This window comes from Muscardinus avellanarius (genome assembly GCF_963383645.1).
Source record: "Muscardinus avellanarius genome assembly, chromosome: X".
Taxonomy (NCBI): Eukaryota; Metazoa; Chordata; class Mammalia; order Rodentia; family Gliridae; genus Muscardinus; species Muscardinus avellanarius.
In genome coordinates, this window is record NC_137792.1 from 123,168,493 (window position 1) to 123,188,394 (window position 19,902).

A 19,902-nucleotide genomic window follows, 5' to 3' on the forward strand; every position below is an offset into this window, starting at 1 on the left:
AGCTTGACATCTAATTCCATAAAAGGGAAGACACAGTTTGATTTAGTACTCGGTACATGTAAAGAAAAAATGCATATCTGCATTTTATTTCTCAGGTGTAATTGATCAACCATATTTCATGTCCTTAAAACAGTCAAGCATAAATATATTTGAGAACTAATATTTCCTGCAACTATACATCTCTAACTGGCATTATAGTGTATTCTCAGAAGTTCTCTATATTAGAGACATTCTATTAAACAATACCCATTCTTAGTCTTATAAATGTGGGGCTTTGGTGAAAAGGGTAGAAGTCATTGGAAGAATATTGGCAGCAGTGAGAGCATGATTTTATCTTTAAGTGATGATTTAGTACAAAACAAATATCGACAAAGTATTTCTAATATTTGAATGTTAATGTATATTATACAATATAAATATTTAGTTCACAAAGTTAGACAGTTTATATTCACAGAGTTTCAAACATTTAACCACTTGTAATGTCACCCCTGCTTAATTCAATAGACATTTCAGTGCAGCATTTTGATTTGGAAGAGGAAAGCCCAGACAGACATTAAACTGCTCAGATTTGACAGAGAATATTTAAATCAGATGCTAAAAATGTACATACAAAACACAATTCAAAGAGACTTGGTTTTAAAAAATAGTTAAATTTGAGCTCTGAGCTCAAGTTTTCTGAGAAATTCCTACAACACATAACATATTGCTCAAGCATATTTTAGTGTTTAGACTTTGTTTCTATATAAAAATAAACTTACCAGTTAAATTTACAAGTCTATTTACGGCATATGCTTACTTATTTTTGCACACATTTGTCCCATTATTCTGCTATATCTATTTTGCATTCCATTCATCCTGAACGTATCCTGGGTTCCCTGCCTTGGACCATGTTGTCTTTGCCATGTTGTATCTACTTCATCTAAAATATACCAGGCTTTAATCTTTACAAAGAATTACTCATTAATGATATTAATGATAGTGTTCATTATTCCCTTTTCTCCTAGATCAGAAGTCTACAATCTTTCTTTAAAGGGACGGAGGTAGTTATTTGTTTATTTATTGATTGATCGATTGATTAGTTAATCAGGTTGAGCCCAGAGGCATTCTATCTCCAGGATATACCTTCAGCCCTTTTTGATTGTTTGAGACAGGGTCTCACTAAATTGATGAGTGTCTCACTATATTTCCGACGCTGTTCCCAAAGCTGCAATCCTCCCATTTCAGCATCCTCAGTGATATAGTTACAGGTGTTTACCAACATGCCTGGCTCAGAGGTAATTTCTATAAAAATAGAGAAAATTAATTTTCACAAAAATGTCATAATGTAATTCAAATAATTGTAATACGGTATAATTTGATGCAATACATGCCAACTTATGATGTAACTGGACTCACGTATCTCATATCTGGAATAACTTTCATGTGGCTAGGTATTGCTAAATTGTGACATCGATCCTGAAATATATGATTTTTAGTTAGAGGCATTTGTAGAATTGTACTAGGATGTATCCTTGATTTTTCTGCTTATTATATCATTATATTGAAGATAACTCATTTCCAATTAAAGGCTACACGTAACCCCTTTAATCATTTTTTGTCACAACTATCGAATGTGTGTAGGGATGGAAATTTTGCTTCTTGCTTTTAAAGTTTGACAGTACTGGAGTATATAAAGCAACTTGACATGACTTGTGATTTGAAGAACTTTAGTTGTCAAAATGACTTCACTAAAGCCTACATTTCACATATAAGCCTGGTTTGACCTTGTAACTGGAGGTTGCTTTATTAAAAGACATCACATATAAAGCAAAAAATTAATTCTCAAACATAATTCAGTATTTGTTAACAGTAGTTGAGGTTGCCAATTTTCATTTAATAAAATCATTGCTGTGGCTATGAACTCAAAATATCTCCCTAAGTGATTTTTTTTTAAAATCTTACTATTAGCCTATCCAACTGCTTATTTGGTACAAAAAGTCAGTATATCCAACCTGTAATTTGACAAAAATTTACAGAATGACAATGATTCTGTTCAAAAGTGAGTGAAGTTCACTCTTGAATCCTGTAGGTTTAATAACACATGACAGATTAAATTATTTCCCACATAGTAGCTGTTAATGAGCAATCCAGGAACTAAACATAGATTCTGAACACCTTGTATTTTCCTAAGTTTTATTTTGTTAAACTAAACTTCTTTCTACCATGCAAATATTTTACCAACCATCAATCATAGCACTTCCTAGTAGATACCATGCCAAGTATTCCTGAATTACTGTTTACTCAACGTCTTTGAAAATATTCTTGCAAGCTTTGCTCCTGAGAACTATTCATCAAGGCAAGGAATCACTCCAAACTTGGCATTGCTTCCTCACATAAAGAACAACTGTTCGCTGTTGGTAACATCTGTCAACTCGGAAGATTACAAGTAAACCCATTCTGCATCATTTGCCTTTGTTTTTCAAATTCACTCTTGTGGTTGTGATCAGTGCCTACAACTTTTTAAATAACTATACAAGGTAGGAGGGTAACCTTAAGTTTATTTTCTCTAGACACATTTCTTCAGCTGCTGAAAGCACACATGATTTCCTTCGTGCTCCATCAGCATGTGGCTTTCTTTGCTTGGCTTAGAAAACAAAAAATGAGGCTTTCAGCAGGGCGTGGTAGCGCACACTTGGAATCCAGCATTTGGGAGGCTGAGACAGAAGGATCGTGGTTTATGGACAGCCCAAATCTTAGTGAGGCCCTTTGCAACTCAGTGAGATCCTGTTTCAAAATAAAGACTAAAAAATAGGGCTGGGGGTGCAGATCAGAGGTAGAAGGCCCGTGGGTTCCATCCCCAGTACTGCAAAAAACAAAAAATGAGGGTTTCAGAAATTTACCTTGATGATGATGATGATGATGATGATGATGATGATGATGATGATTGTGAAGAAGTTCTGCTATGATGAGATATTTCATATTCACTTTTTAATTCTTCTTACGGTTGCTTTTCTGTTAGTTTCAACATGGCAATGTCAATATATATTGTATCCTTGTTGTCACCACTGTAGTGTCACTGTAGAATAAACACACACAATTTGCAACTTAACATAAGAAGACAGTAATTTCTGCTCAATTGCATTTAAAGTGTGATGTTCTGAACTTCATTTTATCATTCTTTTCTTGTTTTGACATCGTGGACATGCACTGGTGATAAAAATAAACTTTTTGGTAAGGTGATCCATGCGGCACTGGAAAGCTTGTCAAGTAATAGCTGTATCAGTTCAATTTGTAGCACAGTAAACAAAGGGTGAAATCATAAGAGTGTGACATAGGTCTCTGACACAACTATTCAACGCTGCTATTTTAGCACAAATACATCCAGCAGTCACTGAGGTGGGTTTTCTCAGCTTCCTTTGAAAAATCTCTGCCTTTCAGAAATCGAATGATAGCTTTTACTTTTTATTTATTTATTTTTTACCAAATTCTTTATCCCAAATCCTAAAATCACACATGGGTAAAATGTATATATATATGTGTGTGTGTGTGTGTGTGTGTGTGTGTGTATACATATATATATTCAGTATTTTAAAAGAGAACAAGTTTCTGAGGTAAATAAATTGAGTCAGTTACTGACATCATACCGACTTAGATCATTGTTCAGGTTTGGTATGTCAGCATCTGTGCATTTATTCATAAATTCTTGGCATTTACTACATACATTGACTATCTTTGTATACTTATAGTAAATGTGTCCTATGTTTGCATGTATAGAACAGATTTTCATTTGAAACAATTGTGCATTCCCAGATATAGTTTGTAAAACTATCAAATTATAAAAATATTAGACTGAAATTCTCTCCAGCTTACACTTCACCAATTAAATGTTTTAAATTCTTCTACAGCTTTTTTCACATACTTAATAGAGAGCTTAAATGTACCACTAGAATTAAAACAACATAAGAGCCAGGTGTGGTGGCGCACGCTTGTAATCCCTGTGCTTGGGAGGTGGAGACAGGAGGATCACACAGGTTCAAAGCCAGCCGCGCTGGCTTAAGAGACCCCGTTTCTAAATAAAAATAATAATTAGCCAGGCGTGGTGGTGCACGCTTGTAATCCTCACACTTGGGAGATGGAGACAGGCAGATCACGCAGGTTCGAAGCCAGCCACGCTGGCTTAGGAGATCCTGTTTCCAAAAATAAAATAGGCCTGGGAGTGTAGCCCGGAGGTAGAAGGGCTTCCAGGAATCCCAGTACCACCAAAAAAATAAATAATAATAATAATTATTATTATTATGATGATGATTATTATTTAAAAACATAAAATAAATAAATGAATAAATAAAGATAAAACAACATAAGAAAAAGTATTTCTTTTATTTTTTTCACTTTTTTCCTTTTAGTACCTAGAACTGTGCCTGGTACAATTGATGATTAAAATATACCTAGAATATGATATATACCCTGATAGAACTTTACCTATATATGTACAATACTTCTGTGAAATGCAGTGTTGTTTTACTTTTAAAAAGAGCTTAAAAATACTCATTTTTCTCCTTTCTACAGCAAATGAAAGAAACTGTTCGAGCTCGTACCCCCATGAAGGAGTCAACAACTGTGGAGATCTGGACTCATCCTCAACCACAGGTAGAACAAAGAAATACTTTTCATAACTTTTCCCCATTCATTTTTATAGGAAAGTATGAACTTTCTCTCTGAAGGTTCAATATATGAGTCTGTTGAAATAAACTGACAATAGGTTAACGAAAGAACGGGCATACAATTTTATTAGTGAGCACGTGTACGGGGGAAGCCATACAAAATGTGAAAACCCAGAGGGGCTAGATGGAAAATGTCCTCTCTACTGGTGAGGAGAAAATAGAAAGGTATATTGAATCTTGAACAGGTAGTAAATGATGTTTATTATTATTATTATAAAGGTGTCTTTATGCGGACAGACTTTCAGGTAACTGTCGAAGAATAGTTGCTGTACTTAGTGGAAATAGGTAAAGATCTTTTAGTCTTTTTTTTCTAGCAGTTACTATTCCCTGCTATTTTAGGGAGGAAGTCAGAGAAAATCAATTAAGGAAACTTCTGAGAGTGTTCCTTCTTAAGCTTGGACAGGGACAAAAGGGTTGGTTAGAGAGTCCTTGATGCTAAGGCAGTTTCTAAGCTCATCTGCTTAATTTCTTTTACTTCAGAATGTTCAGCTTCTAGGCATTCCCTTGGCATGTCATTTTTGAACCTCAAGACTTTTAAATATTTTTTATAAAATTATGCCATATCTTCTTAAGTAGTGTTTCTCTGAATGCTCCATGAACATTTTTCAGCTGTTGTTTGTACTAGACTCTAGTGTTGAAAATAGAGCAGTGAATATGGATATTACTTTTACTGTGTTCTGATAATAATACTGGGGTTAATTTATTTGTCAGTTCAAATGCAGGCTTTTTTAATGTATATTCTAAATAATAGTATATTCTGCTGATGCCTAAATCTAAATCTAAGATCATAGATTAAGAAAATTTAAGAATTTCTGTTTATGATATGATAAATTTAAGGCTTAGAATAATAACACAATTTGTTTTTATGGGAATTTAGCAAATTTCAGTGAAACCTCACTAAAGCAAATTCGGGGGAAATCAGTTTGAGTTTGTTTTTTAAAATCAAGTTATGTAACATTTTTAAACCAATGTTATTATTCCTTCTACCCTTCTTTTTTTAACTTTTTATTGGTGCATTGTAGTCATACACCTTAATGGAGTACAAGATGGTAGAGGCATACATGCGCACATCATCCAATTAGCCCTTACTAATTCCTTCCCCATTTACTCCCCCTCCCTCCTTCTCATGTTTGGCTTATTGATTGATTTTTATATTATTGTTAATGTACATTTTAAACATTAGAGAATTTCATATATATATATATATATATATATATATATATATATATATGTACACATATAGTGGATCTGGGGATGGAACCCAGAGGCATTTGACCTCCGAGCTACACCCCCTGCCCTATTTTTTATTCTTTATTTTGAGACAGGGTCTCACTGAGTTGCAAAGGGCCTCACTAAGTAGCTGAGGCTGTCCGGAAACCGCGATCCTCCAGTCTCAGCCTCCCAAATGCTGGGATTACAAGCGTGCGCCACCACGCCTGGCTAGAAAATTTCATATATTTTTAAAGAAGCCATTTTTACTCAATCCAGTCAGGACAGCTCAAAGTATGGCTAACATATTCACTCAAATTTGTTTTCCAAGCAGAAGCTCTAAGTCTAATTTAAAACCCTAGACATTGGAGAGGCCAATGTCTAAATACTAGGCTAGTAGGTGTTCTATATCGGGTTACCTTACTGTTATTTATAAGGTAATATTAATAAGTTAAAAGTCCTGAGTCTAGCTGGGCATGGTGGTACATGCCCGTTGTCTCGGTACTTGGGAGGCTGAGGCAGGAGTATCACAGGTTCAAGGACAGCCTCAGCAAGTAATGAAACTCTCATCAACCTAAGGACATCTTGTTTCAAATAAAAATAAAAGTAAAAAATAGTTATAGGTGTGTAGCTCAGAAGTAGAATGCCCCTGGGTTTAATCCCCAGCACCACGCATCTACATAGAAAGTTTCTTATTCTGATCAATTGGGTGTCAAATTAATATCCATAAAATCATCTACTAGCTATTTATTTTCAAATACATATTATTTGGTACAAAAAATACATTTAGAAATTTTAGACACATAAATAATGATCTATAGTATCAGATAAACCAAAGTAGAAAAATTTTATTTGTTTATTATTTCATGTGTGCTGCTGAAATTCATAAAAGCCATGTGTTCTACAACCATAATATCCTACAATATTTCACATAGTTAATTTGTGCTTTTAGGGAAGTGTTACAAAATTAATTTATGCACTGTGGGAAAAATGATTAATGCTATAAAGGTAAATTGCAACTCAAGATCTGTTCAAATTGTCACAAGTTTTAAATTACTGAAATCTGAAATAGCTGTTTTGCCAAATTTTGTACACAATTTTCAAGTCTTGCACCTCTGATTCAGTCTTACAAAAATTACTAAAACTGTAGAATAAGAAGTAACATAATATAATGACCCTATATACATTTGTATCTAAAAGGCATCTCATAATATTACTATCAATTTATTGAGTCTTTACTTAAGAAACTATCTTAGTCTTCAGAAGAATTTTGAAGAAAGTGCACAACTTATTTTTGTGGTCTTGAGGCCTCATGTATGCTGAGCAAGTTTTGTAACACTGAGCTATACTGAATTGCTACACAATTTCAAATGTGGTCCTTAAGGTTCAAAATTTGGACCTACCATTATATTAGTAATGACTCAGATTAATGGTCAAATGGTAGATGAAATTAAACCATGTTATATAACATTTGTTCTCCATGAATAAGAAGATGCCCAGTAATATTTTGTCTAGCAAGGCACTTAATAATGAGTCTATTCTATTATATGAAGTGCCTTAATTTCTTACCAATTACTGATTCTTTCAGCTGTTAACAAAGTTAAAATGTCCTTAAACAAAAGTGGGTGTTTACACAGTAGGTACTTTATGATTGAGGATCTTACATTAGATAAGTCCTTAAGGTATCTTGACAGTCTTGATTATCCTTATTTCTTGAGACTTCAATTGCAATTTAATATGTCATAAGATAGAAAACAGAAAAGATACACCATAGAGTGGCAGATTACATTATACATTTATATACTATTACTAGGCATAGGATACAAATAGGAATTTTTCAACTTTGCTTTTGACAAACATTATGCATGTCTTTGAAAGGTTTAAAGAAAATATTTGCTTTGTTGTTTTTATGGCTTCCTAAAAATAGCTCATTTTAAATAAGATATTCACTACTTATTTGATTATTTTATTTCATTTTATTGTGGTACTAGGAATTGAACTCAGGGGCATTCTACATCTGAACCACTGCAGATTTCCCCCTTTTTTTAAAAAGTGGTCTCACTAAGTTGTTGAGGGCCTCACCAAGTGGCTGAGTCTTCCCTCAAACCTGTGATGCTCCTGCCTCAGGCTCCCAAGTACTGGGATAATTTCAGAAATTTAAAAAAAAAAAACAGCTTTCTGGAAATAGAGACTATCAGGGATTGTAATACAATTTGAAAACTAAATTATTTCCATTTCTTTTTTGAGATCTTATAATTCTTTGATAATGCCCTCTTTACCTCTAATACATCACCTAATTAGAATTCATAACATATAGTGACCTTGATTGTTTATTTTTTAAAATGGGCAAGGACTGAATGCTGTCTCATAAAATAGTGTAGTTCCTGACTGTAGAAGCCAACTACTTAACTAATTATAGTGATATGTGAACCATTAAATTGAAGTTCTACTTATCATTTGGGTAAAAAAGATAAAATATATGTGTCCATTTCTTTAAAGGAAGAATCTTCATTTTTGTTAGTCTTTAAAAATATTTGCATAACTTGAATAGGCAGGAAACTGGGGTCATAAACACTCATTGTAGCAAATATACTAGCATCTGTATAATACCTAAAAGAAATAAATGGCCAGCTGAACAAATTTACACAGATTTAATGCATGTCAGTTTATCTGAACTTCTTTTTTTTCCCTAATTTGGCATTTATAATGAGTTGATCTTTTCCCTTTACATAATAAATCCTCCCTCTATTGTCCTAGCCCCAGATTCATAGCAATTATGATACTTAATGAGATAGCAAGTCTAAAACTGTATAATATTCTGTCAAAAACTGAAATGAAATAAAATTGCTATATTTCTTGGGTTCTTTTCTCTGACTTTCAATAGCAATTGGATTGCTTGTGAAAAATTCTTTCTACTACAATGAAATTCTGATTATGTATATAGACAATCTCTTGGCTACCATTGTACTTCACTCAAACTAGATAATTTGTGATGTCTTAGACATATTAAGAAGTAAACAGCTAGCCAAGTATGGCGGCACACTCTTGTAAGCCCAGTACTTGGGAGGCTGAGACAGGAGGTTTCAGGTTTTCAGATAGCCTCAGCTACTTAGTGAAGCCCTCCACAACTTAGTGAGACCCTGTTTCAAAATAAAGAATAAAAAATTGGTCTGGGTGTACCTCAGAGATGCAATGCCCCTGGGTTCAATCTCTAGCACCACAAACAAAAAGAAATAAAGAGCTTAGAACATTAGTACTTCCTATGTGCTATAGGCTGTATGGCTTCTATACATTCTATTGGTCTTCCAGCCCCCAGATTTTGATAGACAAAGCTAATAACATATATGTATTTCAACTGACCTGTAGTATAGAAAGTAAAAAAAAAAGTGCAGATACTGGGAAGCAATCTAAGAGAAGTAACAAAGTAGAAAGTATGATAGAAAAAGTCAGATGTTACAGCCAAATTTATTTCTTCTATTAAATTAAATATGTAAATTTACCATGTACTAGACAATTTCCTAACCTATCAAAATATTAGCTTATTTAATACTCGCTACAAAGATGGTACTATTATCAGAAATATGCTACTAAATACCAAAAAGAGAATGTGTTCCTGCTATCTGTTTGCGAAGCTCCTTTTCCTAACCACTGTCTGTGATGACGATAAGAACAACCCAATGGCTAATCAAAGTCATTCTCCTTTCAAGATCGGATCTCCACTACAGTTTTTGACAGAATATTATACTCTCTCAAGTAGCCTCCATTTCACTTTTTAGAAGTATTTTTCTTTTGATATGATTTTCTGTTCAACTAGAAATACACCAGTATATATTTGCATATGATAAAGTAAGATGACCCCTTTATGATGCTGGAGTGAAAAGGACAATATGACATGCAAACCATAAAGATTACAAGGTGCTGAAATGATACCCCAATGCAGTTTTTAGAATTATTAAGTCTACTATGATAATTCTTAATGAAAATCTTTCTGCAGGACAAGAAAAGCTAATTAGTAGCTATAGAATGTGAGAATTTCCAGTTTTCAAGAATTGCCTTCTAATCTTAGAATTGTGACTAACAGGATTACCAATTCAATATGTTAACAGCAAATTCATTTTGGCTAGGAATTGCTACACTAATATTATATTTTTACCACAGTACTTTAAGAAATCCACAAGATTCTGGTTAATTAGTTTTCATAAAATTAGCTCTTCTGATTCTTTCGTATGCTAACTGGCCTACAATTGCTGATAAAATGAATAACAGAAAGTTGGACCCTTTTTATTACATATAATGTACCCTGGATGGAGGTTTAGATCTTCAGGTTAAGGGTCAACAATGTTCTTCTTTGGACAGAAAACAAAATAGATAATTTATGAAAATTGCTTTCCTAGATAATGCTTGATGGAATCATCAAATGTTATACTACACATGGACAAACTCTTCTATTGATTTTAGTATGTGTTTACTTCATGGGGCCACTCTCAATGTTTTTATACTAGCAGCAGAAGTAACTTGAAAAAATTCATTGGGGTCACATTTTCCAAGGTACATATACCATTAACTTCTTTAATTGCCAGCTCTGGTTTCATATCACATGGTATTTTATAATGCTTTTAAGATACTTATGTTTAAGAAAACTTTTTTGAACCACACGTTTCATAATTTATGTTTTCCTCAAAAACCAAAGCACTTATCTTTTGGCTAGAAATTCAGGATATTTTTGCTGTTGTTGCTATTGTTACAGCTTCTCTATCTTGTAAGAAAAAGTATATGTTCTATGAAAATGTAAGTTAACTGTTGCCACAGAGGGATTTGAGACCATAATCTTTCCAAAGTTTAAGCTGAGAATTTTTGAGAATTATTTCTAACTTCAAGAGAGATATTTATGAAAGGACTTAAATGCCAAGCCAAATTTAGATGTAATTCTTGACACAATGGGAAGCTTAATTGAAAAAGAAAATCAACATTTTATGATGTAACAACCTTATTTATAAGTTCAAGGTCTTATGTTTATACAAATAGAAAATACTCAGTTTTGTTCTCCAACCAGAGTAAATATTTGGCCATTATCTTTGATCTTTAGCAGAGTGAGTGTCTTGCTTTTAATTATTAATAACTTTTATATTAAATGGTTTTTGAAGCATCAGTTTAGCCATACTACAATAATTATTTCCTTTTATTTTGGTCTTATAACTGCTTTGTGTAGGTATAGTTATTAATATACCCTTTTTATAGTTGAGAAAATGGAAATCCAGAGAGGTAAAATAGTGCACCTGGGGTTGCATAGCTTAAAGACAGGGAGATTGCAACATAAATATTTGGACTCTAGAGTCCATGCTCTTCCCCAAACCTTGTTCTGCCTCCAAGTCTTATCATATTCACAAGGAATACCTCTTCAGTCAACATATGCCCGAGGTATGACCTGCCATCCCATGATTCCTACAGAATGTTAATGAATTCCAGTAACAAAGAAGATAGGTTCTATGTCCACAGTTATAAGTCTTGCCAGCACCCATAGCCATTTAACGGTATAAACAACAGATAAAGAGCCATTCTTCTGGAGTTTCTAGACCACAAAACAGTGGCAACCAAATTTGAAAAAAGTTGCTCAATGTGTTGTTTATATCTACAAATCATTAGGCTTCAGGAAATAAATACAGATTTTACCATTTATTATAGTAATAAAATGTTGATTCTCGGTTTTCAAGTACTAGGAAGAAATAAAGATACTATCCTTATACATATACATCATTTTTATATAGTTACGATTACAACTTGTGCATGAGTCTTCTAGCAGTGCCTAGCATCCAACAAAGGAAAATTCTGTTTATAATCACAGAGGAACCTTGTTGGTCACACTGAAATCAGAGTGCTAAAAGCTCATCACTTGGTTTATCATGTGGGATCAGAAGAAAAACACTTCTCAAGTGAAATGGAGGCCACTTGAGATCTGCTGCTAGTATTTACACCAGGAATAGAGCTGGGAATGTCACTGTGGTGGAGGTATGATCTTGAAAGGAGAATGACTTAAGGGCATGTTAGAATGTCCAAGATGAATATGATAAATTCAGACTAGTTTCAGATAACAAAAGTGGAAAGAATTCTGTACAAAAAAAATGGTAAGAAATAATGATAATCAGGGTCAGGCAACCTTATTATCTGGTTTCTTTGTAATAAGTCTCCAACTAGTGACTCTCCTGTTAATATAGTCAAAAACTCAAACAATTGCAGATCACTTAAATTTCTTTCCACCTCTCTAACCAGGGTGTGCTAATATCATTTTCCACAGAATTGTTAGGAGGGTAAATAAAATGAATAAAATGAGCAAATAGCAGCTGTTCCACAAGCAGGTATTCCATTGCTTTGTTTTCTTTTCTAAAATAAAATTGCTATAATATTAGATGTCAACCACTAAGCCAAGCATGGGAACGAGGGAGGGGGAGGGAATGGGGTGGGGATTGAGTAAGGGCTAACTGGGTGATGTGTGCAGGTATGTCTACACAAGTTTTTTATCCCATTATGATGTATGAATACAGTGTAGCAATAAAAAATTAAAAATAAAATAAAAGAAGAGGAAATGGAAATATCTCAGGAATATGAGCTGGGCAAGTGAAATTAAGTTTGCAAACAAGGATGTTAAGATATCCCTGTTCATATTAGTGCATTAAAATTTGCAACTTGACATACTTCTGGGTAGGTGTGGATGGGTTCTTGCCTAAGGTAGGTTTGGCTTTCATCTCCTGTAGCTGAGTTTATAAAAGAAAGTTAGACAAGGGCCAGAGGCATCATAGATCCTGCCTTTTGTTAATTTTGGAGGGCGTTAACTTGAATGAAAAATGATCCAGTTAATTTGAGTTTAGGCTTTAGTTTTTCATACCAGCATGGAATTATAGTCTAAAAATACTTCATTTTGCCTCATCTAGAACTATTACAAACAAATTAAAAAGATTCTCTTGGAGGAAACACTGCTGCGTGTGCTCAGATCTGTAGTAGCTAATACATAAGTATCTAATTACTTTGTTATACCTATTGAGTTCATCTAGAACTATGAAATAAAAAAGAAAGTGGACTCTTTTCTAAGACTCATCTGTTGGTCTATTAAATGACCTAATCATTCGATAATTTGTCAATTTCTATATTAAATGTAGAGCAAACTATTATTTTTACAATATTTTTTAAAGAGTGTACAATGACAGGGAGCTCCTTGGATTGATGTAGATGATTTTGCTTCATGATATTGGCATATTCCTCAATCTGAATATTGAATCTGTCATTCCAGGATTTGTTTCTTTAGAACACACTCTGTGTTTCATGGAACAATGTCAGATTGCTCTATTTACTGTTAGTGCCCAAATGTCAGAGAAGCAATGCTAGAACAATTTAGCACATCGCACGCCTCTGAGACTTTAAAGATTTTCCAGTTGTTTTGTTGTGCTTTCTGTTTTCTTGGACTTTGTAGTAGATAGTCTTTCTCCCCTGCTGTTATTTCCTGCTGATAATGCCTATTAGTGAACACAGCAAAACATCCTGATCTCTCTGCAGTTGTCAGCCCTTCTCTATGATACAGGGCTCTTTTTATGTTAACTGAAATTATTGAAACCAGGGTAGGACAAATGAAGACTTTCTGCTCATATTGAAACTCTCACTAGGTTTCTGCAATGATCTTTAGTCAGGTTTGACTTAGCTTAGAAAGAATTCACAAGAATGAGTTCCCAACTGCGTTTCATCTGCATATTCTTTACAGCAAGGCTACAAAACCTACTTGGAGCCCTCTTGTAAAACACCAACTCCTCTTTCTCCTGCACTTCTCGAAAAGTCCATTCTCAAATAGCTACCATATTGTTCAGACTAAATTCTAGCTTGGCTTGTGATTCCAAAGTCTTCAGTTGTCTCCCATTGGCTATTCAAATAATTTTAGTCACATTCACAATTCTCCATGTTTTGGCCTACACCTTTGTTCTGGCCTCATCATTCACTATTTATTTAATATACACTTAAAGTCCAACCACACTGAACTCTTTCTTTAGTTGCCCTTACTCACACTCACACTTATCTATTTCTTATACCAAGCTGGGCTTAACCATGAGCTTTACAAAGCACCTTTAAAGGAACTCAATTGGCTATGAACTCCCCATTCTTTGAGAGTTCTTCTAACATCATGTCTGTAACCATGAAGGCTTATCACATGAAAGCTTAGATTGAAAGAATTTATATTCCCTGCCTTTTTAATGTTTATATTTATCCATTAATTGGCACATAGTAATGATACATGATAATGAGGTTAAATGTCATACAAAAAAGCACACAAGTCTTGGTGTGTTTCCCTTCAAGTCCCACCCTACTCCCCTTACATTCCCATACATAACTGTGAGATCGATAATAATGCCTGCATTCATGAGCATAGCATAATTTGAACAGTTTCTTTCTTTCTTTCATCAGTTCTTCTCTTTTCTCACCATACCTTCCTTCTCCTAGCCCCTTCTACTACTCTCCCGGTCACTCTCATTAATTGTCTAAAGGCCCTTTTGATTCCTATTTTCTCTCTAGGCTCTACATATATAGATAAACCATTTGACCTTTGATATTCTATGACTGGATGATCTCACTTAGCAAAATATTCTCTAGTTCCAACCATTTTCCTGCAAATTACAAAATCTTATTTTTCTTTATGGGTGAGCAAAACTCCATTGTGTGTATATACCACAGTTTTCTATCCATTCATCTAGGCTGGTTCTATAATTTGGCTATTGAGAATTGTGCTGCCTTAAACATAGATATATAGGTAATCGCTGTAGTATTTTGACTTCAGTTGTTTGGAAAATACAAAGGAGTGGCATAGCTGAGTCATATGGTGGTTCCATTTCTAGTCTCCATACTAATCTTCATAGTGGTTGTACTAGTTGGAGTCCTGCCAACAGTATGTAAGGTTCCAGTTTCCCCACATTCTTGCTATAATTTACTATTTTTTGCATTCTTGATAATTGCATTCTAATTGGATTTAGATGCAATCCCAGTATAGTTTTGAATTGTATTTTAATGATTGCTAATGATGTTGAACATTTTTGTTACTTTTTATCTATTTATATCTATCCTTTTGAGAAGTGTCTATTCTGTTCAATTACCCATTTTCATTAGGTTTTTAGGTATTAAGTTTCTTTGAGTTCTTTATATATTTTAGTCCTTTATCAGAGAAGTATATGTAAAAGATTTTCTCACATTCTGTATGCTCTCACTTTAGACTATTGGTGGTTTCTTTTGCTGTGCAGAAGCTTTTAAATTTGATTCCATACCATATATCGATTCTAAGATTTATTTCTTGAGCTTTGGTGTATAATTGAGAATGCCTCTACTATATGCCTATATTTTCGAGAGTTGATGTATACCATTTTCTAGTAATTGCAAAGTCTCTGGTCTAATTTGTAGGTCTTTGATCCATCTTTTGCTGATTCTTGTGCAGGGTGAAAGATTGGGGTCTAAGTTCTTTCTTCTACATATGCATATCCAATGTTCCCAGTGCTACTTGTTGAAAAAAAAAGTGTTTTATCTCCAGCATATGTCTGTGGCACTCATTTTCAAAACAATTCTTGGACTTGAAGAATAAATATCATCAAAATGGCCATACTACCAAAAATGTTCTATGGAATCAATCCGATGTCATTCTTCACAGAGCTAGCAAAAGTCGTCCAAAAATTCATATGGAAAAACAAAGACTCAGAATATCCAAACCATTCCTGACTTCAAATTATACTACAGAGCTATAGTAATAAAGACATCATGCTACTTACACAAAACCGACACATAAACCAGCAGAGCAAGAGAGAAGATACAAGGAAAAAAATCCTCACACTTACAGCCAGTTGATTTTTGACAAAGGAACTGAAAAATATATGCTGTAGTCCCTGTCCTATTCCCTAACAATGATGTGAGAGCAAGGGTGACATTTAACTTGGGCCTCTGTACCTAGCATAATATTCTGTGTTCTCACTATGCGTTCTTCAATGTCAGGCACAGTGTTATTTCCTCACCTAAGCACTGGTGTCTACCTACACATTTTTGAAAGAGGTAATATATCATGTTGAATAAGAGATGGGGTTTTGTAGTAAGCTAATTTTCCATTTAAATAAATTTAAATTGGCACTGTCTAGTTATGTGATCTTTGCCAGACTATTTAATAGCTCTGAGTTTTATTTTCCTCATTTGTCATGACAAGAATAATTACACCTATTTCATCAGAAATTGATGTTGGTTATATTACATGAACTATAAAAATTATTTAGTACAATGTTTGGCACATAACTGCTTTGTGTATTGAGCTCTGGGCCACAAATCAGCATTTTGTAATTTAAGGCAGGTTCATTCATTATTTAATTCATTAATTCTCAACATAAAGTCCATGGTGCTCTGACGTTATACCTATGTCATCTTACACATAGGCTTATGTCTATTTTTATTGGTGCATGGTAATTATACAAATTAGTGGGGAGAAGAAAATAGAGAAAGGGGAGTTCCTGAGAAATAAAATTAATCTATCTTAAAGTATTCATAGGAGGTTACTTAGTCTCCAAAATTATTAGTTTTGTTTAAAACTGTTCCCTTCCTTGATAAGGGAAGGATTGTAGATATTATAGATTATGAATCCCAAGAAGCAAAGCTGATTGCTTGACTTTGTCATCTGTCATCACTGGTAGCCTTAAAAATTCTATCAATCTTCCTGGTTCATACAAGCCAAATTTTAAACATGTTCAAATGAATAGCTTCCCACATGGAGGTCTAAATAATTTATGTTCTAATTTAATTAAAGCTACATTTATAGAGTTAACCATAACTAATCTGCTAAAGACCATCAAGTGACCTCTTTAAAACTTGATAAACAATTTGAGGGATGAGTTATTACCAAAATATGTTAACATGTGAGCTATTTTTTATATTCTTTAAATGAGAACCTACTTGTGGGGTAAACACACTAAGTTAATCAAACAGGATATTTAATCATCTGAACAATATTATATGTACTCTGACGGATATCACTAAGCATCTCCTTGGCCATTTGCCTTTCTACAAGAAAATGATTTCTGTAAAAGACTGTATCAAGTATTCTAATGCAAGAGATAAGTACTTTCAACACCTCTGTCTTATATTCCCAACCCTCATCCCTTTCCACTGGTCACAGTATATAACAAAGTGTCTGCTTAAAGTGTGCTGACAGTTAGGGCAAGATAAATATTCAGTCTAAAATATGATTATTTTAGCCAATGCCAGTGGAGTCGAGAGTTTGTTCATTTTACTAGCACTGAATATCCTCGGTATGGTAATAATATATGATCATTGGCATGTAATCATTGACATGCAATCATTGTATGTCAATGATATATTAAAGAAAGGGTAGTAGAAAACGTGTATGGGAGAAGAAAGGTCAAAAATTTCAGCCTCTTGATCCTTTAAGGTATCTAATACTTCTAGAGAAAAGTAATTGAATGAACATCTATAGCAACATTTTAAAATGCTTATTCACTGAAAATGTGCCATTCTGGTGTCATTTATATTTGCTCTGTGAAAAAGGTTATCTCTTGGCAAATTAAGTGTGCTGTAAGAATTTTCCAAGTACTGTCTACCAACACGATTACTCTTCTTCTGTTTCTCCCTTGTATCACTTCTGCATTTTTGGCACTGTTGTTAATATGTAGTATAGAAACATATTGGACTTCTGTTGGTATTATTTTTATTGCAAAAACTTTTAAAAGCTCCCATTATTGTGAGTTTAAAAGAAAGTTTTACAACATGTCAAATGCAAATGTTTTCTTTTAATATTCTAACAAAAATGTCTTTGAGAGTTAGCTTTTCTGAGGCGCTATAATTTACACCTGTACAAAATGCATATTGCTCTAAATGAAGGTAAATAAATTTTTTGTGCCATATGTCGCACTTTCTCTGCTTGTTTAATACTTTTCAAGTAAGTCATTTGTAGTATTTCTCTCTTACTTTATTGTCACTTAACACAATAATTCAAAAAAGCATTTGTTGAGTCCTCAGTTTGTGCAAAGTCCTAGGGCAAATACTAGAAATAAAATCATAAAAAAGAAAAAGAAAAAAAGCACAGGCCCAGTCTTCAAGTAATTCATAGGTTAGTAAAAGATAATGTTCCAACCACAAATTATAAAACAAGATGGCAATTGTTAGTGGCTAAATAATTGAATAAGTAACATGGTTAGCCATATAAAAACAAGTGATATTCTTTTTGGAACTAGATGGGAATCAGGAAGGATTTTTCCAATGACACTGAAATTAGAATTCAAAGACTTAAAAGGATAGATCTCGTACTATTTTATTTATGGTTTTTTAAAAGCATAATGATCTGTACTTCCTCAGTCCTAAATACAAAGTAAAATTATTATTTACCACAATCAGTGACAGAATTGTAACTAGATATGATTTACATAAAAATATCCTTTGAACATTGTTCTTTCCTTAAGAAAAGTATTTCCCGATTAACAAAATTTATCAGTGTTTACAGGAAAAGTCATAAATTGAACTGAATAGATTTAAGTTTGACTTGGATCAACTGGATAAGTTTAATTTTGTTTCTATTTCTCTCTTGTATTTGGGAGAAAATACAAGGGAGAAAGAAATTAAAGATCAAAACCAATTATTGTCAAGTATTTTATTTTTTAATTTAAATTAGTCTTGAACTGATACATGAAAACAAAATTGTATGTATTTGTGGGGTGTCATGTGATGTTCCTATACATATATTAAATATTTAGTGTTAAAATTGGTTTTAGCATATCTATCTCATTAAACAATTAGCATTTCTTTATGGGGAAAATGTTCATTTCTTCCATCTTTTTGAAATACAGAGCAGATAATTGGTATATATATTTACCTTATTGTACAGTAGCCATTCAGAATTTCTTATTCCTATCTAAGTGTAATTTAGTATTTATTGATCATCATTTGCCTAGCTCTCCCTTTCTTGTATCTCCAATTTCTTGTAACCACCATTCTACTCAAAACATCTATAATACTATTTTTTCTTTTATGTTTCGTGTGTGAGATTATGCAGTACTTGTTTTTCTCTGCCTGGTCTATTGGCTTATTTCACTTAAAACAATGATATCTAGTTCTATCCCTGTTGCTGAAAATGATAAGACTTATACAGTTTTTAAGGTTAAATTATACTCCATTGCGTATATAGACAACATAGTCATTATGTATTCATTACTTGATAAACATATAGGGTATTTTCATTTCTTAGTTACTGTGAATAGTGCTACGGTGAATGTGGAAGTGTAAATAATTCTTTGATATATGAAGTTCATTGTCTTTGGATATGTTCCTAGTAATAGGATTGCTGGATTTTATGGTAGCTATATTTTTGGTTTTTCTTTACGCAGAACTTCTCTATGGTATTCTACAATGGCTATACTAATTTACCCTCCCACCAGTAATAGTGCATGTGAAATCCATTTTTCCTACATCTATACAATCCTTTGTTATCTTTTGGAGTTTTGGTACTAGTAATTCTTCCTTAAATGTTTTGATATTTCATCATGGTTTTGATTTGCATTTCTTGTTGATTAGTGCTTTTGAACATTTTTAATATGCCTCTTAGCTATTTGTGTATCTTCTCTTTGTAAAATGTCTATTTAGATCCATTGCTCATTTTATTAGGTTATTCTTATAGTTGTTGAACTCTTTTAGTTTCTTACATATTGTGGCTTTTGACTCCCTTCCCTATATAAAATTTACAAATATTTTCTTCCACAATGTAGGTTGTTTCTTCACTCTATTAGTATTTCCCTTAATGAACAGAACAGTGTTAATTTGATACAATTGTATTTGTCTAATTTTATTTTCATTTCTGTGTCTTTGAGGTCTTATCTAAAAATTCTTTGCCCATTTCAATGTCCTCAAACATTTGCAATTTAGACAGATTTGAAGAGATTAAAGATCAAAGCAATTCTTACTTGTTTTGTATTTAAGAGTAATTTGA

At 33.2% G+C, this 19,902-nt stretch overlaps 1 protein-coding gene across 7 annotated transcripts in view; it reads left to right on the plus strand.

Annotated features, from left to right (window-relative positions):
• PCDH11X (protocadherin 11 X-linked) overlaps window positions 1-19,902 on the plus strand; it is a gene marked incomplete at both ends in the record, with an annotated part of 600,787 nt that overhangs the window by 255,181 nt on the left and 325,704 nt on the right. For 5 of the 7 annotated variants that reach the window (XM_080719417.1, XM_080719418.1, XM_080719419.1 and 2 more), the window contains one exon: window positions 4,546-4,626. The exons of the other annotated variants lie outside the window; for them this stretch is intronic. In XM_080719417.1, coding sequence (XP_080575543.1) covers window positions 4,546-4,626 — 81 coding nt within the window. The remainder of the gene's footprint in view (window positions 1-4,545; window positions 4,627-19,902) is intronic. 7 annotated transcript variants of the gene reach the window in all.